The following is a 25,338-nucleotide window of genomic DNA, read 5'->3' on the forward strand; positions in this document are numbered from 1 at the left end:
CCTGTCTCTGTCTGGCAGAGCACAGAGCAGATGGAAATTGTTGGTGCCGGTGGTGGCCCTAGCACCTGCATGTGGGGAGGGCAGGAGGTATTGAGGAAGCTGCCTCTACTCCCTCATCCTGGCCAGGGGTGGACAGTATCCACCCTGTTTGGGTGCCTGCATTTTACTCGATTATGCCTGGCCTTTTGGGAATGTATTTGACCCAAGGCTGTGCTGTAATGAGCCGTGGAATACAGTGCAATTTTACCATATCCATCTATATTTTTTTCCTTTCATAAGAAGTGATATAGTAACAGCTACCACTTATGGAGTGTTCGTTAGTGTGCTTGGCCCAGAGGAATGCTGTGTCCACACATTATTTCAGCGAGAGGTCTAGGGCCTGGCACGTAGGGATGCTTAACAAATCATTGCTGGATGAACGAATTATACTGTTAATCCCCACAGTAATCGTATAAAGAAAAAATATTTTACTTATTTTCAAAGGAAGTCTTATTTTTACTGATATTTGAGGAAGTCGAGGCCCAGAGAGGCTAGGTACCTGGTCTGAGGGCTCCGAACTGAGAAGTGACAGAGCCAGGGTTTGAATTCCGGTTTGGTTGACTCTAGTCACCATGCTGCACCGTCTCCCTTCTCAGAGGACAGTGGGCATTGCCCATGTGCTAGGGACTGTCTTTTCCCTGGAATATCTCCTTCTAGGCTTTTTTCATAGGATAATATCTTCTGTGGGATTGGCATTTGGAGTTTGAATGGAACCTCCTTTTCACTGTGCCTCTAGAACTTTACTCTCCATTAAACTCTCTCTAGAAGTTAATCAGTAATATTCGCTTTGTTTCACCTCTTTTAAAAAACCTTCACATTTTTTTCTGACCTCAATCTTAAAAATAATAACAACAAAAGCCATTCCTTCAAGTGAAGTCTATAAATTTAGTTTACTTCTTCTGAATATGACTGAGCAACTATACCTTTACAGATTGGAGGCAGACAGACTTGGGCTGAGGCCTGGGCATATATTAACTATGTGGCTTTAGCAAGTTCTCCAGCTGCTGAAATCCTCAGTATCTCCCTCTGTGCAATGGGAATAATAAAACCTACTTCATGGTAGCACCAAGGCATGATGGGGTTGGGGGTGGATGTCTTGACCTCCATGTCATTTTTTGTCAGCAATACCTCCATTCTTTGATAGAAATGATTTTGATGCTTCCTCAATCTTATATACAAATACCTATGCCAGTGAGCAAAATGGCAAGCCATTCTACCACCCCTTTCCAATCAGACGCCACCCCTAAGCCATTCCTATGTAGTAATATATCAGAGTAGCCACTGTTGGAATGCTTAAATGAGTTAATGACTATAGAGCACTTAGCGGAGAACCTGGTACTTGGTAAGTGCTCACTAAATGTTAGTTATTATAACAATTATTACGGGGTAAAATGCTATCTAATTTCCTCAAACTGATAACCATAATCAAACAGCATTTAATGTCAGGATGAGGAAGTCAGACATTCCAGCTTGATCCAGGCTAACTAGGAGTGTGGCCTATGAGTGAATTCCATTCAATTCAGTTCAGCAGATTATATGTTCAGGACCTGATTTTTTGTTTGTTTGTTTGTTTTAATAAAAGGTATTTTTAACTGAAGTACAGTTGATTTACAATGTTGTGTTTGCTTTCTGCTGTAAAGCAAAGTGATTCAGTTATATATATATATATATATATATACATTCTTTTTATTTTAATTTAATTTTTTTATTGACGTATAGTTGATTTACAATGTGTTGATTTCTGCTGTACAACCAAGTGGTTCAGTTATATATATTACATTCATATAATATATGTATTCTTTTTTATATTCTTTTATCTCAGGATATTGAATATAGTTCCCTGTGCTATACAGTAGGACCTTTTTGTTTATCAGGACCTGTTTTTGCGGTACGCGGGCCTCTCACTGTTGTGGCCTCTCCGGTTGCGGAGCACAGGCTCCGGACGCGCAGGCTCAGCGGCCATGGCTCACGGGCCCAGCTGCTCCGTGGCACGTGGGATCCTCCCGGACCAGGGCACGAACCCGTGTCCCCTGCATCGGCAGGCGGACTCCTAACCACTGCGCCACCAGGGAAGTCCCTTAGGACCTGTTTTGTGTGAGAACAGGACTGTCTTCCGTTTCATTGGGCTCTGGATGCTTTCACGGGAGACGGCTGTGTGTGGGGAGGATCAGGCAAGCTGAAGGGGCTCAAAGACCAAAGCAGTTTGTGGGGAACCTTCCCCACTTCTGGAGCTTCTGCTGGCCATTATCTCTTCGGCAGGCTCTGGACTTGTCCTGTTCCACTCCTCTTCCTCCAACTCTGACTATTTGTTGGGGAAAAGGCTGAAGAGTCCTGGTAGCGGACTGTGCAGAGCCAGGAAGATGTGAAGCTAAGAGGACCTAAAATTAAGATGGGTGGAGAGACATATGAGGAATGAGCAAATAATGAGTTCACTGGGTCATCTAGGGAGAGAAGAATCTCTGAGTCCAATTTTAATCCTAAAGAAACCTGGATTAATCCAATAAAAACACAAAGTCTGTCCTTTTTCTGAGATCTGTGAGTGAGGTCAAGGATACTGGCAAAAGCCAGTAGGAACTGGGATCAGGAGCTCAGGGTCAATTAATTCAGTGTTGGGTTTTCCATCTGTATTTGCTTAAAGATACTGTGGAGCTTATGAAATGCACTGTATAGAAAAGACCGCTCCACCTTCACAGCGGGCCTTCTTCCCTAGTTTCTTATCCACAGAAAGTGATGGAGAGCCTTTATACCTACCCAGTGTTAGTAATCCTTCTCATTAGCCTACAGGGAACTCCAAAAGCTAACAAGGAAAGCCTTATAGGGAGGAGGTCTTTATTAACAAAATGGATTTAACTAGGCCTGGAAGAGATTGGGTGAGATGGGAGAGATGGAGGACACTGGAGTATACTGAAGTTTCTCCCAACTCCGTCGCTCTAGAAATCATGTGGCCTCTCCAGGGGAGAGAGATTAGAGCAGCCAGGAGAAGTCATAGGTGAAGCAGTCTAGATATTTAGAATCTACATGTAAACTCCCACCTAGTGATCAAAAATAAATACTCAGACTAAAATGTTTGGAGAGGAAGGGACACAGAAGGGAATGGCCTCAGAGGCCTCTCATGTATCTGTTGAATGTTTATAAAGTTCGGTGGTACGACGTTAGGTTGGTTTCAGCTGCATACATCGGGGAACTTCCACTGGTTTAAAGGAATCTATATATGAAGTCTCTAGAGGTCCAAATGCAAAGAAGCATCCTTTTTTTGGAGGACTGGGGATAATAGTCATGAAGGGATTTGAGAAGACAGTTTCCTATGTGGACCTGAGGCCCACATCTAACAGCCTTGGATTTCATCCAACCTATTGACTCCCATCTGGGGAGAACGGACCCAGCAGCTCCCCTTCACACCAGTTCCATGCCTTCATATGCAACACACCGCTCTTTCAGCACTTTTTACTCACGGCAATGTTCTCGTCCTCTCTCAAATCTCAAGTTATTCAAGGCCCTGCTGGTTTTCCCCTTCAACTAGGGTTCTGCTGTGGACTCCTGATCGCAGGATGAAGGGAAATGTCTTGGGTGTGTAGACATGCCCAGGAGGCACCAGGGGGCTTCATGCTGGATTCCACCGGCCTCCTCTCCTCAGAGGCTCTCCAGGGCACCCTCTCTGGGATCCCTGTGGGAAGGGATGGCCAGGTTGGACTTAAGGTGCACATTTAATGGCTGTTTGTGAAACATTTACTGAACTTGGTACCTTGTCAAATAACCCTGGCAGTAAACTTAAAAATGAAAAATAATTTCTAATGAATAATTGCAACTCCTCAGGCTTATTCACGTGCAAACAATTTAAATGCATTGAATTAAGACGTATTAGGTTAAATGCACACTAAGTTAATAAAGGAAAAAGGAACAGGAATTCTGGACCCTCCTTATTTTTGCTAATGAAGAAAGGGATTCAGGATCCCTTCCTGAGCTGGGAAGTTGTTGTGGTTTGTGTGGGGCTTGAAGCTTGAGGCCCTGACACCAAGCTCCATAGTCCTCCAGGATGGAAAATCTCCCTGCCTTCCAAGTGAGGGCAGTCTCAGTTCTCCGAGGCTGCACTGGTAGAGGCCCACTTGAGTGTAATTTAAAAGGGTTGGGTGGTTAAAAAATGAAATAAGACATAAGAAACTATATTTTTTAAAAAAACCCACATTTTAAAAATTCTTGTTATTTTGCCTAATAACTTATACTAGAGATGGGAGAAAAGATTTGTATCTCATTTTACTGTCACCTCATCTTTCTTCATGCTACCTTTTGATATGTTTATAAGATAGAGACTACTTTAAATGTTCTTATTTTGTGTAATTTGGCTTTCACTTTTTTTCTTGATGATAACATTTTTTAAAGGGCATACAAAGTTTAAAGTAATAGCTGTTTTCTTGGTGGGGAAAAATGTTTTGTTTTTGATAACCTCCCATTTCTTACCAGACTAGGCTTTCTTTGTGGGTGGGTCCTTTGTCACTCTGTATAGGCATGCAGAAATGCAAGACTTTGTAGCAACCAAGGATAAAAGAGTAAGGCCATTTTAAAGTTGAACAGACTCCTGATACTTCCGGTAGTGTGTGTCCCCAGATGGCTAAATAGGTATTAGTTAGAGTTCTTTTTGTTATGAGTGACAAAAATCCAGTTTAATCTAGAATAAACATTAAAGGTAGTTTATTAACGCCTAACTAAAGAGTTTGAGGGTGTATCTGGCTGGCTTCAGGCATGGCTGGGTCCAGCTCTTTTTTTTCCTCCCAACTCTTGGCTGTCTCTGTTGGCATTATTGATAGGTTTACTCGCCACATGGTGGGAAAGATGGCTACTAGCAGCCTCAGGTTTTATATATGAAAGCTCACAGGTGACTCTGATTGGCCTGTGGCTTGGCACGTGACCATCCTGAACCAAACACTCTGACCAAGGGGTAGATGGTGGAAGAGGCAGGAGCTATAATGAACAGCTCCACAAAGGTGGGGCACAGGGGCTGTTCTCCAGTGGAAAAGATGGGGACAGGAAACAGGTCACCAGTGCTCTTTCCTGCCGTTCCAGGGCATTAGCAACCTTTAAAGGCTGTCTCCCCCCATTTCTTGTCACCTGCTCCCCAGCCACAAACACACACTCACACTGAGTTCTGTACTCCCACAGATCGCCAGCTCAGGTCCTGCATTTCATTATGATCACTCGTATGTGTGTTCGTCTTCCCTAACAGACTCTGAGCTTCTTAACATCGGGGTGCCATATTTTTTATCTTGGCCACTCTTGCTTAGCACAGTATCTGACATATACATAGGTGCTTAATAATTGTTCAGTAAACAAGTGACTGATTTATATGGATGTGTGACTAAATGTTTTCATCTAGTATATCATCAGTGTTTCCCATCCTCCTTTTTGTGATTTGTTTATATGGACCTTTATCTGTTGTCAGTATTAGCAGATATTTGTATAAGCCAGACACAGTAATTTTGTCTCTGTCATTTCCCAAGAGCTGTTCATGGCTCAAGACTAGATCTTGATCTTCAGTTAGGGGTCTAATCTCACAAGCAGCAAACGGAGGCCCCAAGCACTTTCTGTCTCTTCCCTTTGCCCTTCCTTAGTGATTCGATGAGAACCATCGATGATGAGTCAGGATTTCAAACTGAAGGGCTGGGGATGTAGGTCTAATTGACCACATATCTGGCTCAAGAATGTAAATGAGGTGAATTTTTGGTGCCAGTTTGTTTCTCCGGCCTCCCTACATGCATGAGTGCAGAGCCCTGGAGGGCTGATCTATACACACTTTTTTTTTGGGCCATTGATTATTTTAGCACTTTTCCTTCCTTTCTCTTTAAGTTGTCGAGAATCATGAGCTGCTATCTCAAGTTAACAGTGACCATTATCTTTTTTTTTTTTTACATCTTTATTGGAGTATAATTGCTTTACAATGGTGTGTCAGTTTCTGCTTTATAACAAAGTGAATCAGTTATACATATACATATGTCCCCATAACTCTTCCCTCTTGCGTCTCCCTCCCTCCCACCCTCCCTATCCCACCCCTCTAGGTGGTCACAAAGCACCCGAGCTGATCTCCCTGTGCTATGCGGCTGCTTCCCACTAGCTAGCTACCTTACGTTTGGTAGTGTATATATGTCCACGCCTCTCTCACGCTTTGTCACAGCTTACCCCCCCCACCCCCGTATCCTCAAGTCCATTCTCTAGTAGGTCTGTGTCTTTATTCCTGTCTTACCCCTAGGTTCTTCATGACATTTTTTTTCTTAAATTCCATATATATGTGTTAGCATACGGTATTTGTCTTTCTCTTTCTGACTCACTTCACTCTGTATGACAGACTCCATTATCTTTTTATTATCTTGCATTAGCAGGAGATCAGATAACAATCTAGATTCAGGAACCTTCTGATAGAGTCTTGTATCTTGCTTTTCACATTTCAAACATCTTGCTAAGCTTTTAGTTAATAACATATCAAGCCAATCTGTGAATGTTTTCTTTAGTCGAAGAAAATACTTGTGCTATTTTGCCACCCCACCTTCTTTTCCTGCTTTTAAATATCTCAGGTTAGAAAATTGAGTTTTTTATGGGTATTTCATTGTTCTCGATGACATTTTGGCTGTTGAAAATGCAGTCTCCCTTTGCAATGTGAAAAGTTGGAGAAATTGCCATAATCAGAAGATTCTGCACTTGAACCTTCCTCCCCAACAAATCACACCTAAACATCCCTCTTAAGCTATATTCTCTGGATAATTCCTAATTTCTCCATCCCATTTCATATTGACCTATTCTCAAGAGTTTTCCCATTGATTCTTGGTGAACGTTAGAGGTAAATGTATGAGCAAGCAAGGAGAGCCTAAAGAGAAGCAGTTGACACACGTCATGTCTGAATGAGTCACGTAAATATTAAACCCTGGACAATTTCTGCTTCAAACATTTTTATCAGTAAGGCAAGGCTTACTGAGCAATACGCAGGTGACTCAGATGGGGTCTGGCACAAAATCAGCTTCTCAATAAATAGTCGAGTGAAAGAACTATTCAATAAATGCAGAAAGTTGGTAAAATTGTTACATTTGAAAGGGAATCTCATTGTCTGATTGTGGGGTGGCATCTCCCCAGGTGCTTGGGAAGACCGTTTCCAAACAGTACTTCTCTACCCCCATAAAAATGATTCTGTGCTGATGCGGAGTTCCCACAGTTTGGGGCAACAACTCAGAAATGGATCTGGTTTGAAGTGAGAGGGATTGTTTTCACCCTCCCCTAGGAAGGCCCCAGAATGCTGTGACCAGAATCACCACGTTGGCCTCCTCGCCATCCCCTCCCCTCAAGCTGCTGCCCACTTTGTTGGTTGCCTTGCCGGCTCAGTAAGTGTATAATGAACACTGAAGTTTATGATTGACTTTCAGAAAGGAAGAAAACCATTTCTTTTGGCAGCAGAGTGGGGCCACATTGAAATGATAGAAAAACTTATCTTCCTTAATCTGCATACTTCAGAAAAGGACGAGGTGAAATGGACTTTTATTTCTTTGCTGAGTACCAGAGAAAGGGGAGTGACAGTTGAGGTGTAGATTTGGTGATGGCATTTTGGTGAGCAGTAGAGTTGTTCAGTTGTTACTACAGTCAGAATCATCGAATATCCAGATGAAATCAACCCACTTTTTCAGTGGACCGTCCAGATTGCCAGTTTTGCTCCATAAATGTCTGTGAAATCAGTGGACTACGTGGAATTTTCTACTGTCAACTCCAGTTGCTCTTTTCTTCCACTGAGGTCTGTGGGAGGCTCAGCCCCACCTGACCAGGGAGGGAAACACTGGGAGGGCATCCATGTCTGTGTGCATATCTTTGATACTTTCCTTAGGAGAAATTCCTAGATGTGGAATTGTGGGTCAAAGAGTTCTGCACATTTTAAAACTACCTCCCAGAAATCTTTCACCAGTTTGCCTTCTCAGGGTTATATAGAATTACTTTTATTGTCCCACTTTTGCTAGCAAATTAGCAGCAAAGGTAGAGCAAGGAACATGGATGGATTTTTTCCCTTCTCGTTCAAGCAGCTATTTATTTTCATTTAACACTTTGAAAGTATGAATTTCACTTAAAACTGTGGAAAACATGGCCACGACTCTATCCACAGCTTTAACAGGCTAAAGTAACTCATGGAGGTTCATTTGTTAAACCATTCACTTATTCACCAAAAAAAAAAAAAAAAAAAAAATGTGCTCTATGCTAGGTAGAGTATGTTTTCTTATTCTAGAAGCCTACAGGGCAAGAAGAGCATACAAAAAATAATATATCGGGCTAAATGCGGTAATAGATGTATATACAGTGTGCTGTGGGAGCACAAAGGAAAATCTGTTTCAGAAATATCACAGGCTTCACAGAGGAGGTGGTATGTTATGTGGGTCTGAGCATTTGGATGGACAGTGGTACGAGGAGATTGGAGGAGGGCACAAGGGTAGAGTATTTCAGACAGAGGGAAGAGCCCGTTTGTAAAGGAACCAAGGCATGAAAGAGCATGGTGTGTCCTGGGAATGACAAGTTCAGGGTGGCAGAAATTGAGGATGGGTGGGCTGGGAAAGGTGCATGCCAAGTGGGCCAAGGCAGAGAGACCATGAAAGGCTGTGCTCACCAGGAGGAGGGGTGATTCTGACCTATTGGCAGCAGAGACCTTGGAAGGTTTTAAGCAGCAAACAAGGGATGGGATCCATCCTGTGTGTAGGTGGGTAACTGTCACCGTGGTTTGAAGGGGGTATTGGTGCCTGGAGAGGCAGGAGGTGGGGAGTCCCAGTCAGGTGACTGCAGAAGTGGCTGAAGCAAGAGCTACAGAAAGCCTCTCACCGAGGCTCTCACTGGCAGCAAGCAGGATGAGGTGGTAGGAGGAGACAGAGGCCACAGGATTTGTGACCAGGGGGTATGGAGAGGGCAGACTTTCTGGCCCCTAGCTCTCTGGCTTGGACTTCCAGGAGGGTGGGGTGCCCATCCCTGAGCTGTGGGGTACAGGGGAGGAGGGGATGATGCATGGTGAGTAGTAAGGTTTCAGAGGGTTCACTCTGAGGCACCGGAGTGGGGAGGGGGGATATTCAGGTGGAGGGCAGCAGGGAGTTAGAAACCGGGCCTGGGGTTCTTGTAAACCCCTTGTGAGTCATCTGCTCTGGGTGGTCACTTTTTAACCTCTGGCTCAATGCCTTTGAGGCTGGCTGTTTGGAGCCTCACGTGAGTGGAGTCCTCTTGGACTTCATAGTTTAATATTCTGACGAATTCTAACTTGGCAGCTCTCCTGAGAGCTGCTTTAAGAAGTAATATAATCATTTACTTTAAGACACCATTGATTGTAAGGCACGTCATTATTTCATGTAACACTAAGAAAAAATAATGCTGCCAATTAAACTGTGACACAAAAAACTCTCTTGTCATTTAGAATATTTTATATTATTGAGTTTTTAGACTTTTATCTTAGATTTTTAAAAATCATATACATACAAAGGACGAAATAAGCAAGGGAGCTTGGTTAAGTATTCCTATACTTCATACATTGAGTCGAATTCTTCTAAATCACTTTCTCACTCAGAGTCTTGATGTCCTTGCTTTTCCAGACAAAATATTGTCTTTTGTGCCTTCAAAGACGTTTGTGATGCAGTGTTTCTTCAAAAGGTGCCCTGCTATAGATTCTGAGATTTTCTTCTAAGCCACTGACACCCATTCTGATTTAATGCAAATCACAAGCCATGACAGCTATATCATGTCTGCTGCCCGGTTGACTGAGATTGTGAGGTGCATCCTGATCGCAGATATGTTAACATGAGAAACAGGATGTGACTTAGAGTTGGTGGTGTATGGTCATAAAGATAGCAACTGTGGGCAATAAAATGAAAACTGAAGGCTGTGAAAGTGGACGTGTGTGATGCCTGGGAAAAGTCAGTATTCCCCTTGGACCAGAGAAGCATAATCAGCCTGGTCACATGCATCCCTGGACTGGGATTAAAAGCAGAGCTCTGACTGCCTGGGTCTGATCCTGGCTCCATCACCCCAGCTAGATGATTTTGGGCACGTTACTTGGCCCCTCTCAGCCTTAGCTTCCTCATCTATCAAATAGCCTCATAAGGCCTTAGTGAGGTTTTAAATGAAAGGCTGTGTCACACACTTAGTTCAAGGAATGGTGCCTGGCACATGGTAAGTGTGCAACAAGTGGTATCTGGTGTCATCACCAGTGTTATCTGGGTGCAGTAAGTGGGATCTTGGTTATCATCGGTATCAGTGGTACATATTGTTATTATCCTCCTTTTTCTCTCTTCCAGTTCCTAGGAGAATGTAAGCCAGGCTTTCAGCTGAGGATCATGGACAAAAGTAGAGCCTTGATTTGTTTATTTTTATGTGTGTGACCATCTGACGTAGTGATGATCAGGTTGAACTAGTTTAACTTAAAGAAGATCCTAGGAATTTGGTCTTCTTGAATAAGAGTTATGAATGTGAGAAACTCAAAAAGAACATGATTCACCTAGGATAAATCTTAGCCATGATTGGCCTTCACAAGTCAATATAGAGATCCAGTCCTATAGTCATAGGATTTAATTTAAAGTCTTAGTTGTGCTTGCCCTGTTTTGCTTTAATACTTTACCACTGGAATGTGTGCACTTGGATTTCGTCTACCTTTTAGTTATTTTTGCGTTGGGGCACATTGAGGAAAAGTCATAAAGTCCAACAAACTGTAATTGTAGATTGTGATGGGTTTTATTTGCACAAAGTGAAGTATCTAGTGATAATATTAGCCTTTTGGATGAAGCCCATAACGTACATACAGTCTTGGGCTGCCTCTGTTTCCTGACATAGGCTGTTGCTGGACCAGTTGGACTAGGCTCATGGGACTAGGCTCTAGAGCAGTGGTCTCCAAACATACTGGGTAGCAAACTCATAACCAGTAAAGAAAGTTTGAGCATGCACCTAATCACATGTACATTTATAATTAAATTAATATATTATAAAACATATGCCAGAAATATAAATTTTAAAGATTGAGATAAAAATAAACATAAATAGCAATTTTCATATTTTTCTCTACACTGAAAGGATTATCTTGTAAATATCTGATGTATTTTCCTTCCAGTTTTCTTTGTGTTCCTATGCATGTATATTTTTAGTGCCTGCCCAAAATTCATTTAACTGTTCTTTAGCTCTTGGACATTTAGGTGTTTTTTTATCTTTTTTTTTTTTTAAATAAATTTATTTATTTATTTTTGGTTGTGTTGGGTCTTCGTTTCTGTGCGAGGGCTTTCTCTAGTTGCAGCAAGCGGGGGCCACTCTTCATCGCGGTGCGTGGGCCTCTCACTACCTCGGCCTCTCTTGTTGCGGAGCACAGGCTCCAGACGCACAGGCTCAGTAGTTGTGGCTCACGGGCCCAGTTGCTCCGCGGCATGTGGGATCTTCCCAGACCAGGGCTCGAACCCGTGTCCCCTGCATTGGCAGGCAGACTCTCAACCACTGTGCCACCAGGGAAGCCCCTGACATTTAGGTTTTGTTCAGTTTTTCTTTACTATTGAAGTAATGCTGTCATGAACCTCTTTGTATACAAAGTTTAGTCTGTATTCCTCATTATTTCCTTTGGGTATATTCTTAGAGGTAGGATAGCTGGGTCAAAGATATAAATGTTTATTAGGCTCTTGATATATTAAAGACATGAATTCTTTCCTTCACAGTTTTTGCAAATATTTTTCCACTGGGGTTTGCCTTTTGGCATCTCTTTTCCTGGAAAAGGAGAAGGCAGATTATGAAAAGAAATTCCTCTCTAACAGATGGCTGTCCCAGGCTCTCAGGGGAAGCTGCTGGGATATAGTTTTTCCATCTCGGTGGGATAGGAACATTGGTTCCATGCTCTTTTGTCCCTGTTAACATGATTGTTTGTACCTAATTAACTACCAGTAAAATTGTCTGAACTTATCCTAGCTGTTAGGCAGAATAATGTCCAAGGTGGAGAATGGTTAGGACATGGGGAAGGAATTCTGCATTTCTTCCCAATATTTTTAGGAAAGAATCTGCATGAGGAGGGGGAAGTATCCAAGTAGCTATTGTGTGAGACCAGTTCCTTCTTTTCTATGTTGTGGCCTAAACTAAACTCACTTTGTCCTACTAGTGTTTATCATAATGAGTTTCAGGAACCTTAATTACTAAGGTAGGGTATTAGATTTTTTTTAAATGACATGCAATATTTTAAATCAGTTTTAAAGGTTAAAACTGTACTTGGTACAAATGTGCTTCTATTTTTGTATTTCATACTGCATTTTAGTTCCTCATTTCCATGATTATCTTTCTTAACAAGCTGTTACCTTCTTGTAGACAGGGTCTGGATTCTAGTTGTCTTCCCAATCCCAGTGCCTACTACTGTCTGACAAACAACACGTGTTTAATAACTGTTTGTTAGATTAATAAAGATCGAGAGTATGAATGATGGAGGGAAGGTGAGAAAGGAGGCAGCATAACAGAGTAGTTAAGAATGCAGCCTTTGGAGCCAAAGAGCTAGACTTGCATCCTAGCTTTGCCACTTTTCAACTGAGGCTTAGTTTCCTTATGTGTAAAGTGGGGATAATAACCCTGACCTCAGAGTCGTTGTGCAGTTAAACTGTACCAAAGCATATAGTCTTGGCAGTATAAGTTGGCACATAGATGCTCAATAAATGCTGTCTATTAAGAGTAATGCACAAGAGATAGAGAAAGCATGCTGTTTCTCAAGTAATTTCATTCCATGCCAAGAGGCAATTCATTTTAACTTTTTTTCCGTTTGTTAGAATGGCGAAACACCATTCTTCTTAGCTGTTGAAGGAGGTCATGAAGAATGCAGCAAAGTGCTACTGGCATCAGGAAGTGATATCAACATTCCAAGTGAAGTATGTGCTCCATGTCTACTTACTCACACAGGGAGGGGGACTCAGAATGTTCTTTGCGTAATCTGGCCCTGCACTGACCCATTCACTGGGCTTTTGTAGAATTAATACAATTGTCCCTCGTATCCGTGGGGGACTGGTTGTAAGACCTGCCTAGGGGTACCAAAATCTATGGATGCTCCAGTTCCTTATGTAAAATGGTATAATACAGTCCTTATCCGTGGTTATCCATCCAACTGTGGGGGGCAGAGGGATTTGGAGGGCCGATTGTATTAATAATTTGCTTACTTTGGGGTAAGAATTAATGTCGTAACTCTGACATTCCCCTATTAATATTTCCTCGAAAACAATACCATTCTTCCTATTTATTTGGGGAATAATTTATTTGGAGAATAATTGAAAATAGGGCAAAAGTAGCAATAGTTGTTGCTTCTCAGACACTTTTATTCTACTTTGTTTTCTTCCTAGAAACAAGTAGTACCTGGCTTATACACAGTAGATGCTGAAAAAGAAAATTGTGTAAAAAGCCAAGTGGTCATTCTGGAGCCTGAAGAAGACAGGATGATGCCTTCTTCTAGGTACAAAATACAAAATACTTTGGTGCTGAGATCCTTTGACACTGATCTTCATTTATTTTTAAATTTTTTTTATTTAAAATTTTTTTGGGCCGCACTGAGCAGCTTGTGGGACCAGGGATGGAACCGAGGCCCATGGCAGTGAAAGCACTGAGCCCTAACCACTGGACTGCCAGGGAAGTCCCTCACTATATAAAATTATATATACATAGACAAGATTGCAAGAGAGAGTGGAATATGTAGGGTGAGGTGATTCCCACTGACGTTGCAAGGTTTTTTATGCGATAAATGAGCCCAGAGTTAAGAATTCACGGGGCCCAGGAAACATTCAGAATATGGAGAGCGGTGCTGTTTTCCTGTCATGCCCAGGTGCCCCTCTGCCCCCAGTCTGCAGCCTCCCTGGAAAGGCCTCCTTTATTAGCAAGATCCTCCTGGGATCACTCCTTTTGGCTCGCCTCGCTGCTCTGTGCCTCCCTCCCTTCTGTACTTAATTATTTGGCGCTCTGAAGGTTTTGCTTTGTAATGGCTTTCACATTCTCGCATTCTCCCCACCCTGCCCGGACTGTAGGCTCCACGTTGTCCATATCCTTATGGCCTTGGCCTCATCCAGACAGCCTGGAAATTGTCCTAAGTCAGTTTTACATCTTTTACATTATCTTGGGTTTTCCCTGGAGTTCATTAGCACACTTCCTGGATCAATAGCCTCAGCCCCCCACCCCCCCCACCCCACTGCTGTCCACACCTGTCTCCGCCCAGTCCAGTAAAGGCCCCGGGGGAAACAAGCAGCAGGAAGCAGGAAGCCAGAAGCAAGGATACACACCAGGGTTGTGAGCGGCTCATTTTGCTTTCACATCTGTAGGCCATTACTGTGTTTGATCTTGGAAATGCTTCACCCGCTGACATCAGTTAGTCTTGTTCTCCAGGAGCTTGCTTTGCACCCACCCAGCTAAGGGGAGGGGGTAAAGGTGGAGTCATTTCTGAGGAGGGTAGTGGGGAGAGATTGTGGATTTAGCTGCCTATGGAGACCGCCTCTGTTGGGGCTGGGTGGAGAGGCTGCCTAGCTACCCTGGGTCAAGTGAAGACTTTCTGTAGACCCTAAGAATTCCATATTTCTGGAGGCCCTATCCTCACATCTTATCAAATAACTTTAAATGCCCCCGCATTCCACATTAAATATCTCTTTTCTTTTGCTGTAAATTATTTTTTAAAGGCTTTTTTATTTGTGCATTTATAATCATTTGGATACGATAAACTACCTTAATTTATGATTGACTCTGATTTCTTAGAACTCTGTGCAGACCTGAGAATTCGAGGGAGGTGAAAAAATTTAACCTACAAATTGTTTACAGTGTAATGAATACCTTATGAAGATTACATTTAGCAATCAATGAAGTATGAACATGTCAATTAAATATTCACTTCAGTTTTGTGCTTTTCTTTTGGTATCTTGGGACCAACTTTTTTTTTTAATAAAGAATGGCATGACTTTTTAAAAAAAATTATTTTATTTTATTTATTTATTTTTGGCCACGTTGGGTCTTCGTTGCTGCGCGCAGGCTTTCTCTAGTTGCCGCGAGCCGGGGCTGCTCTTCATTGTGGTGCACGGACTTCTCATTGCGGTGGCTTCTCTTGTTGCGGAGCACGGGCTCTAGGCGCGTGGGCTTCATTAGTTGTGGTGCACGGGCTCAGTAGTTGTGGCTCACGGAATCTTGAGCGCAGCAGGCTCAGTAGTAGTGGCGCATGGGCTTAGTTGCTCCCTGGCACGTGGGATCTTCCCAGACCAGGGCTCGAACCCGTGTCCCCTGCATTGGCAGGTGGGTTCTTACCCACTGCGCCAGCAGGGAATCCCAACCTTTTTTTTTAAGATTTCAAATATTTCTTTAGCTCTTAAAAAGTCTGTAGGCCCTACACACTGTGCCTGTTGTGCCTCATGGATAAAATGCCACAGACTCCTATAGCTCTTCCCACCATAGGGTTACTGGCTTTGGGCTCTTCACAAGCCTGTTTCTGCATCAGATCTTTCCATTGGGGGGACACTTCCTACCATTCTGGTCTCAGTCTAGACGTCACCCTATCCAAGAAGCTTTTCTTGATCACTCACTGGAAAGAAGCCATCCATTCATGCTGTTTTACTTCTCATTGTAGCATTCTCATTGTCACTAGCTGATGTTATTCTTCTACTAATGTCTAGAATCTACTAAATGGGTTCTAAATCTGCTGATCTACCAATCAACTGATTGTCCAGCCCTACTGAACGTAACGTCAGAGACCTTGTCGGTTTAGTCATAGCCCCCGCGGTCTAACATGGGGGCTGACACGTAATAAGTGCTCAGTAAATTTTTGTGGAATGAATAAGATGATACTTGTGATTATTGTACACATTTACTAGCTCATTTATTTTCCAAGTGTTGCTTTGGTTTGAGAGAAAGAGGTAGGGTGGTGTGGTAGGCAGAATAACGGCCCCCAAAGATGTCCACATTATGACCCTTGGAACCTGTGAGTATGTGAGGTTACATGACAAAAGGGAATTAAGGTTGCTTTGCAGATGGAATTAAGGTTGCTCATCATCTGACCTTACAATGAGATTATCCAGGTGAGCCTAATGTAATCACCAGGGTCCTTTAAAAAGGAAGGAGGAGGCCGGCAGGGAGGTCAGAGGGATGCAACGTGAGAAGGACTCAGCACACCACTGCTGACTTTGAAGGTGGAGGAAGGGGGCTGCAAGCCAAGGAATGTGGGTGGTTTCTACAAACTGAAAAAGGTAAAGAAATGAATTCTCCTGAAAGCCTCCAGAAAGGCCTTTATTTTCACCCAGTGAGACTCATTTCAGACTTCTGACCTGCAGAGCTGTAAGATAATACATTTGTATTGTTTAAGGCACTAAGTTTGTGGTAATTTGTTATTAGCAGCAATAGAAAACTAATAATATAGGTGGTTATGTCATTTTTACAGAGGAAGACATAGAGGCCCATCCTTGAGAGGCCATTTATTCAAGGTCATATAGACATTTAGTATCAGCTCAAGCTAGACTCCAGTTGGTCAGAGCGTGTATCATTCCTGTGAGTATTTATACCACTTATCTATTACTTCATAACAAACCAACCCAGAGCACAGTGGCTTAGAACAATGCACTGTTATCTTTCCTGGCTCTGAGGGTTGACTGAGCTCAGCTGGTGGTTGCAGTCAGTTGCAGTCAGTTTCGGCCAGGGCTTCAGTTGTTTGCAGACTTACCTGAGGAGGATGTCCACAGTGGCTCACTCACATGCCTGACAGTTGAGGTTGGCTGTCAGCTGGGCCTCTTGACAAGAGCACCAACGTGCAGCATCTGCATTGCCTTCTCATAGCATGGCAGCTGGCTTCCATGATGTAGGGAGCAGCAGCTGCCAGGCCAGTTAAGGGTCACACCTGGAACGAGCACACTGTCACCTCTGCCATATTCTGTTGGCCAAAGCAGTGACAGGGTCTACCCAGATTCAAGGGGGTGAAGAAATAAACCCCACTCCTTGGTGGGGAGTGGCAGGGTCACATTGCAGAAGAGCAGATTGGATGGGACATACTTATGCAGCCATTTTAGGAAAACATACTAACCTACATACAGCCTCCTTACTCTGAGGACCTGAAAATACTTTGCAGCAATCCTGAAATTACAGGACAACCCCTCCCTGGGATACCAAAATCCGAGGATGCTCAAGTCCCTTAAATAAAATGCATAGTATTGGCATGTAAGCTGTGCACAGCCTCCCATGTACTTTATTTTTAAAATTTTTTTACTTATTATTTTTGGCTTCATTGCTGGGCGCGGGCTATCTCTAGTTGTGGCGAGCAGGGGCTACTCTTTGTTGTGGTTCGCAGGCCTCTCATTGCGGTGGCTTCTCTTGTTGTGGAGCATGGGCTCTAGGTGTGCGGGCTTCAGTGGTTGTGGCTCACGGGCTCAGTAGTTGTGGCTTTCAGGCTCTAGAGCTCAGGCTCAGTACTTGTGGTGCACGAGCTTAGTTGCTCCGCGGCATGTGGGATCTTCCCGGACCAGGGCTCGAACCCGTACCCCTGCACTGGCAGGCGGATTCTTAACCACTGAGCTACCAGGGAAGTCCCCTCCCATGTACTTTACATATCTCTAGGTTACTTATAATACCTAATACAATGTAAATTCTATGTAAATAATTGTAAATAGAATGTAAATGTTATGTAAATAGTTGCCAGCACATGAGCGAATTCAAGTTTTGCTTTTTGGAACTTTGTGGAATTTTTTTTTTTTTTAATATTTTTGATGCATAGTTGGTTGAATTTGCAGTTGCAGAACCCGTGAATTTGGGGGACCAACTGTAATCAGTCAATAACTATCCACTGACCTTGTCTTATTGCAAGGCCTTTTGGAGGAGGCCCTGACCTAAGTAGTTTGCCCTCTAGCGTGGGCACTAAGTGAAGGAGAGACGCTAAAGAAGTTGAGTGAAAGGGCTGTGAGGGAACCTGCACATAGGCAGCAATCATGCTGAGTTCTCAGGTGGTACCTGTAAAGGGGAGAGTTGCTAGTAAATGGTCAGGGCGGGAGAGGGTGGATGCACTTCTGGGGCCAATACCAAGTTCAGCCCTTTTGGCTCAAGGGGGGGGTTTGCAGGTTGTATAGGGAGAAGGCTTGGCCCTAGTCCACTTCCTACTTCCTGGAGAAGGGAAGGATTTTAGCTCATATTTGCCTGAGGCACGTGTTATCTAGGATTCTTGTCTCTTTTAAATGGGAGATACCTGGAAGCAACCAAAAGCCCCCCCCCCGCCCCCAAATGATCAGAAACACGTTGAATTTTCTTTTTTAACTAGGCATACTATTTTATTGTATTAATTGATTACCATGGAATGAACACCAGAAACCATGCTAGATTCTAATGGGATTCCCTCCGTGCCTTCTCTCTCCACCTGTCTCCTGCAGCTCGATATCAGTGCTTTGCAGATAGCAACCCGGAACAGCCACGCATCCTTTGTCAGCTTTCTTTTCAGTGAGAACGTTGATCTGCACCAGAAGGTGGAAGTGAGTCAGTCTATTATGATAACATGGGCTTTGATCCCCGCTCTGTGAGGCTGGCTGTGCTGGGAGATGCTCCTTGCAGATGCATGGAGGGCTGGAGCGGGGAGACGAGTGATCACAAAGGAGGAATTCTTTCTGGGAGGGCCGACTGGCTTCTTCTGGAGACGGAGTCTTAATCTTAAGAAATACAATCCAAGGGATGAATTTTAGAAAGTCATTGAAGTTCCTGAACAAAATGAAATCTTTGTGTTTTAAATATTTACATTTGCTGCAGTTAATTTTTTTTATGTATCTAGAGATGCCAGTCTTGTATTAAATTTATCAGTCTGGGAAAATAATGAAACTGCTGTTAATAGGAAGGAGAATGATTATTTTTCCCCCTTCACTGACTGATCTTGTTTTTCTTTTAAAAGTCAGTCATTTGTATTGATTTAGGTTTTCTGAAGTTCGAATTGGCTTTGGTAGAATTAACAAAGGCCCTCTGCGCTGGAATTAGATGGGGAATCATTCCCCTGTTTTTCACTCTACTTTCATTTCTCCTGTGAGAATATTCTTTTCTCTAATATTGCTTAGCCATTACTATTTATTGTATTAACTGGAGAGGAGGGACATGATTTAACCCATGACTGGTAGTTTTGGAGAATGGCATTAGGGGAACTGGTTCTGACCTTGCCTGGTCCATCTAAGGATGCTTCCTGTTTCTCAGGAGGAATTGGGCCCCAGCAAGGCCAATGGTCCCAGCAGGAAGGGCACTGCTTACGTCCCTGGGACGAGGGATACGTTCTCTTTTTTCATCCTTAGCGCCCCTAGAAAGAAGGTCCTCCCTGAGCAGAAGAGGTCTGCACAGAAAGCTTTCCCCTCCTGCTGCCCCTCTGCCCCATCTGTCTCCCACTTCCCTTGCTCACCCTTGGACAGTCTGACATACGCAGACGTAGCATTCCACCTGCCTCTGCTTTCCTTCTCCTCTGTGTGCTGGTGAATCCCTTGCTAACTCACTACATCTCTCTTCCATCCGTCTACCCCTGTTTCCTGGGAAGGAGCCTGGTGCTGCTGCTGGAGTCAGGAAGATCTGGGTTCAAATCCTGTCTCTGCTCCTTCCTAGCTCCGATGCCTCGAGGAAGTGATTTCACCTCTGTGCCTCATATATAGAGTGGGGAAGAGAAGCCCTAACTGCTAGGGTGGTTGTGAATGAAAAGCTGTTAGCCCGGTGTTTCAGAGTATGAACTGTAGGGGAAGTGAGTGAGTAGTAGGCACCATTAGGAGAGTGTGTTGTATGTGCATAAATGATGCTGATTAATATCATCTGCTCCGCTTGAGCAGCACTGCACCCTGTCCTCACCACCCACCTTGCCGCATCTGTGTTCCCTCTTTCCACGCATTTTGCCTCTCAGCTCAACTACTGTTGTCCACACAGTCTCACTGCATCTTCTGCCCCTGCTCTCTCACACCTGTACCCCTGCCCCTCTCCTACCCACTAAATGCCCCTCACCTCACTCTCTCACACCTTACCTGTGTTCTCCTCGCCTTTTTCCTCCTTGCATCTGCCTTTTCTACCCCCAGAGATGTGTTTTCTTTCGAGCCTCCTGGGCCAGTGGCAGCTGGGTGGGAGCAAAGGCAGCAGGAGGTTGTGTGTGTGACCCTGGAGGTGGGCACTGAGCCTGACAGGGCTGGTAAGAAGCCCGTAGTAGAGGTGGCTGAGCGCATGGCTGGAAGACAGGCGGCTTAGCCACAAAGGAGGAGGAAAGGGGAGCAGGCTGCAAGGGCCTGGTGAATACGCGATGGCTGGGCTCTACATAGGTGGGAGGGCTGAGCACTGACGGTGCCCCTGGGTGAGTGGGGCATTAGTCCCACAACATGCTCTAGGCAGAAGAACCCAAGATCAAAGCAACTCGGAGAATGCTGAAGGGGAATGCTGTTGCTTCCTTGTGGCTGTTCCCACTGCACTTTAGCTCTTTGAAGCCTCTGGGAAGTCCTGCAGTTAAGCTATTTAATATTTTCTTAGCTTCATATTTGAGCTCAAATGTCAATTCTTCAGGGAAGCCTTTTCTGACTTCCAGAAAGTTTGGCCCTTGGCCCACACCCACATGTGCTCTCTTACCGCTGTGCACTTTTCCTTCAAGGCACTTATCACAATGTGTAACTGTACATTTATTTTGTGACTTAAAAAAAAAAAATCAATATCTGCTTTCCCTACTAGATGAAAGATTCCTGAGGATGGGCCATGTTCACCACTGAACCCCTAACATCCTGAAAAGAGCCTGGCCCATAATAGGTGCTCAGTGTCAAGTTCTAGAATGAATGAAGTGGGAAAGTGGGTTGCTGGTGAGCGGGATTTCTGTACAGCCTTGGCGTGGAAGTGACTGCTGAAGACTTACTAAGGGCCTGCAACCATGTTGGGCAGCACCAGTATTCAGGAGATTATCAGGAAATGTCTGATGAAATGAGTCGCTTTTTGATCTGATTGATGAAGCCAGAATCTTTTGAATTTGAAATGTCATTTCTTTCTGCAGCCTAAGGAGTCCCCTCTTCATTTAGCTGTTATCAACAACAATATCACAGTGGTAAACAGCTTATTAAGTGCACAGCATGATATTGACATCTTAAATCAGGTAAGCCAGGCAGATCAGAACCTAGAGAGTCTATTTTCTTGTTTCAACTCAGCATGTGTTTAGGGGTAGTTTTGATCAAGTTCAAGGTGCTCTAAAGATTCCTGGGAAGAATATGCACATGCATATTTTTATCCTTTTGCCTCTGTAAACCCCCACTCCCACTTGCACACACATATTTTGTCTTTTTCAAACGCACAACTGGGATTCAGCCAATGCGTTATTAAACTGTTCACCTTTAACAGGCCCAGTACTTCTGATAGATAAACAGTAGCCCAGAGGTAAATTGCCGGTGGCAATTTAAATCAAAAGCTACTCCCCCAGTGTGAAATGTTGTAATTGGCAGGGAGCTCTTCTCCACAAGAAAAGAAGCTTTGTTTCTATATTATAGACAGTAAATGTATCTTCTTTTTGCCCAAAGGCAAAAGAGACCTCCTGGAATTTTTTTAAAAATCACCATGAATTCAGACCACTGGAGCAGAATCAAATGCCGCATAAAAGTCATCCATCACTGGCAGGAAATGGAAATGCTGAGGTGGAAGAATTAAAAGGATGGGGGTGGGTGCTGTCTGAGCCAGGGCCTGCTCTGGGAAGGGCTACCCTCTTCCAGAGGTCAGGAGTGGGAAGGAAAACTCTTGGGAGAGGGCCCTTGCCAGAGTCCTGAGGACAGATGAGCGTCTGGACGCCTCCCTCCTTCCTGGCTGCCCCTTCCCAGGTGAGGGAGCAGCCACGTGCGGTGGGCATGCGTGTCCTAACCCACTGTGTCATCCTCGGTTTCCTCACCTGTGAAACCAGAGCACTGACTCAGATCTCTGCAGTCCGCTCCAACTCCAGCCTGTGAGGTCCCTGGTGCCCTGAGCTGAATTGGGACTTAACTCCCCTTCTGTCCCTTCCTTCCCCAGAGACCGTCCTCCTCCCTGGTCTTTTACTATCCCAAAAGTTTGGGGGAAGAAAATCTCTCTTATTATTATTATTTTTATTTTTATTTTAAAGGAATTTTGCCTTTTTTTAAAATTTTATTTTATTTATTTATTTATGGCTGTGTTGGCTCTTCGTTTCTGTGCGAGGGCTTTCTCCAGTTGCAGCAAGCGGGGGCCACTCCTCATCGCGGTGCGCGGGCCTCTCACCATCGCGGCCTCTCTTGTTGCAGAGCACAGGCTCCAGACGCGCAGGCTCAGTAACTGTGGCTCACGGGGCCAGCCGCTCCGCGGCATGTGGGATCCTCTCAGACCAGGGCTCGAAACCGTGTCCCCTGCATTGGCAGGCAGACTCCCAACCACTGCGCCACCAGGGAAGCCCCTCTCTTATTATTGAACATACATATGTATTCAACTATGTTAATGCCCCACATCTTTCCTCATGGGCAGAGTCTTTGCTCTACACATGGACAGAGCACCCAAGTGATTCTGGCTTCACCAGAATTGTCTAGATCCACTCCAGTGAAGGAGGCTTGCTAGGCTGCCACCCAATTATAGAAGTAGACTTTATCATTTATGGTTTTTGTTAGACCAGGAATACACACAACGTATAAAAGTAAGAAAACATAAATAAGCTAAAAACTTACAATTTGTTTATAATCCCCCCAAAGAAAGAGAACTCTGTTAACATTTTGGTGCATTTCCTGCCTTCTAGACTTCTAGCAGTTTTGCCACAGGGAGATTTTATGGGTATTTGATGTATGACACTTGTGTCTCTGTTCCATGTTGGTGTAGACTTTTGATAGGTCTGTCAGTGTAAGTTTGATGTCATGGATAACGAGCCCCCAGAGGGGCACATTGCCACCTAAAAGTGGGTCTTCAGTAAATGCTTGTTGATATTAATTATGTTAACATCCCAAGCAGGTTGGCCATATGCTCTAGTAGCAAGAGTCCTGGGCTAGATGCTACTGCCCAGCTGTGTGACCCTTGGGAAGTTGCTTCCTCTCTCTGGTTTAGGAGTTGGGCTAGATTATAACCAATGTTCCTTTCTGTGCTAAAATTTTAGAATTGTCTTCACATCAGCATTCCTTTCAGTGGGAGGTTAAGATGGGTGATTTTCTTGTGATTTCATATATTTCTCTGAAGCATTCTTATCCTCTTCATGGGAAAGTGGTTATTCAAGAAAGAAATTAGAAGTCTTGCACTCCTTTATACACTATAATGTAGGAAACTTACAAAATAGAGAAAAGCATTGAGAAGCCAATAAAAATAAGCTCTAATCCCTCCGTCTAGACATTATTATTCTTAACATCACCAATGCATTTCCTTCTTTCCCTCTATTTTTTTCTATAAATTGAGCTCAGCTAGATAGTGTTATTTTGCTAAGGTTTTTAATGTTGTATCATAAGCATTTTTCATTTTAAAAAATCTCTGAAATTATTTTTTATTGTGGCAAAATAAACATAACATAAAATTTACCATTGTAACCATATAAGTGTACAATTCAGTGGCATTAAGTACACTGACAATGTACATAACTCTCACACCATCCATCTCCAGAACTTTATCTTCCCAGACTGAAACTCCATACTCGTTGAACAATAACTCCTCATTCCCTCCTCCCCCTTCTCCTGGAAACCACCATTTCACTTTGTCTCTATGAACTTGACTACTCTAGGTATCCCATATTGAAATCATTTAAAAAAATCATTTGTGATGGTTGCCTACTATTCCAATATGTGGATATACCGTAATTTATCTCATGAGTTTCCTTACTAAACATGTAACTTCCTTTCAATTTTTCATTGTTATAAATAACACTGCAATGAATGTCTCCTGTACCTGTTTAAAAATATGTGACCTTATCTATTTTCCCTTACGCCTGTGTAGGACACCTTTGCTTTCTCTTTCTCTTTTTACTATGCAAGTTTTTTCTCTCCTTAACATGCTTGGATTACATTTTTGAACTTTCTCATGTCAGAGGTCACAAGCTCCTTTGCATGTAGCTGCTGATCTTGGAAGTGTGGAACTGGTGGAAACCCTGCGGAAGGCGAGCAGTGACCTAAGGTTGTTGACAAAGTGAGTTCATGGGCTTCACTCTGTTTAGCTGAGCTGCTTGCTGAGTCCTCCCTGCCAGCTGTAAGCCTTGAGGGGTAGTATTACCACATCCTTTGTGAGATGGACACAAATTGGAGAGACCTTGTATCTTGATAGTAACATCCCAATTTTAATTGAGGTAAGTTGGTAAGAATTTTTACTCTCAACAGTAAAATATACATTAAAAAATTCAAATTATTTATTTTTTGAAAAGATGATAGATTTACATGGTTCAAGAATTTAAAACTTAGTAAAGGTTTTACAGTAAAAATTTCCCATCTACCGCGTCCCTATTTGTCTGGCTCTCATACTATCCTTGCCATACATACCCATTATTGTAAGTTTCTTCTGTTCTTGCCAGAATTTCTTTATGCATATAACAGCAAACATAAATATATTATACTCTTATTCCACTCCTCCATCCTTTATACACAACTGTGGATACCTATACATATTGTCCTACATTTAGCTTTTTTCCCTTATCAGTATAAAGCAAAGATCATTCTGTGTAAGTACATGGAAAGTTTCTTCTATTTTATACAGCTACATAATAGACTGTGGTGTGGATATATCATAATTTGTTTAGTTCTCAACTGATGGGCATATAAGTTGTCCTTAAGCTTTTGCTATTATAAATAGAACTGTAATAAATAAATTTATATGTGTCTAAACTTGTTTTTTAAATTGAAAAATTTTTAATTGTTGTAAAATACACACAATATATAAAATGTACCATCTTGACCATTTTTTTTTTCTTTAATTTATTCATTTCCTACTTTTTAAAAATTTTTTTGGCTGTGCTGCGCGGCTTGCGGGATCTTAGTTCCCCAACCAGGGATTGAACCCGCACCCTTGGCAGTGAGAGCTCGGAGTCCTAACCACTGGACTGCCAGGGAGTTCCCGTAACCATTTTTAAATGTCCATTTCTGTAGTGTTAAGAATATTCACTTTGTTATACAACCAATCTCCAGAACTCATTCATCTTGCAAAACTGAAACTCTATGAACAGCAACATTCATTTCCTCCTCCCTCAGCCCCATTCCACTTCCTGTCTCTATGAATTTGACTACTCTGGGTATGTCATCTAGGTGGAATGGTACAGTATTTTCCCTTTTGGAACTGTGTCCTCAAGGCTCAACCAAGTTGCAGCATGTGTTAGAATTTTCTTCCTTTTTAAGGCTGAATACTATTCCCTTGTATGTATATGCCACATTTTGTTTATCT

The 25,338-nt window shown here is 43.2% G+C and overlaps 1 protein-coding gene across 1 annotated transcript in view; it reads left to right on the top strand.

Annotated features, from left to right (window-relative positions):
• ANKDD1B (ankyrin repeat and death domain containing 1B) overlaps positions 1 to 25,338 on the top strand; it is a 50,433-nt gene that overhangs the window by 17,224 nt on the left and 7,871 nt on the right. The window contains 5 exon segments of the mRNA XM_067730217.1: positions 7,440 to 7,538; positions 12,807 to 12,905; positions 18,399 to 18,497; positions 21,005 to 21,103; positions 23,999 to 24,100. Of these exon segments, the coding sequence (XP_067586318.1) occupies positions 7,440 to 7,538; positions 12,807 to 12,905; positions 18,399 to 18,497; positions 21,005 to 21,103; positions 23,999 to 24,100 (498 nt within the window).

Source organism: Pseudorca crassidens, chromosome 3 (assembly GCF_039906515.1).
Source record: "Pseudorca crassidens isolate mPseCra1 chromosome 3, mPseCra1.hap1, whole genome shotgun sequence".
NCBI classification, from domain to species: domain Eukaryota; kingdom Metazoa; phylum Chordata; class Mammalia; order Artiodactyla; family Delphinidae; genus Pseudorca; species Pseudorca crassidens.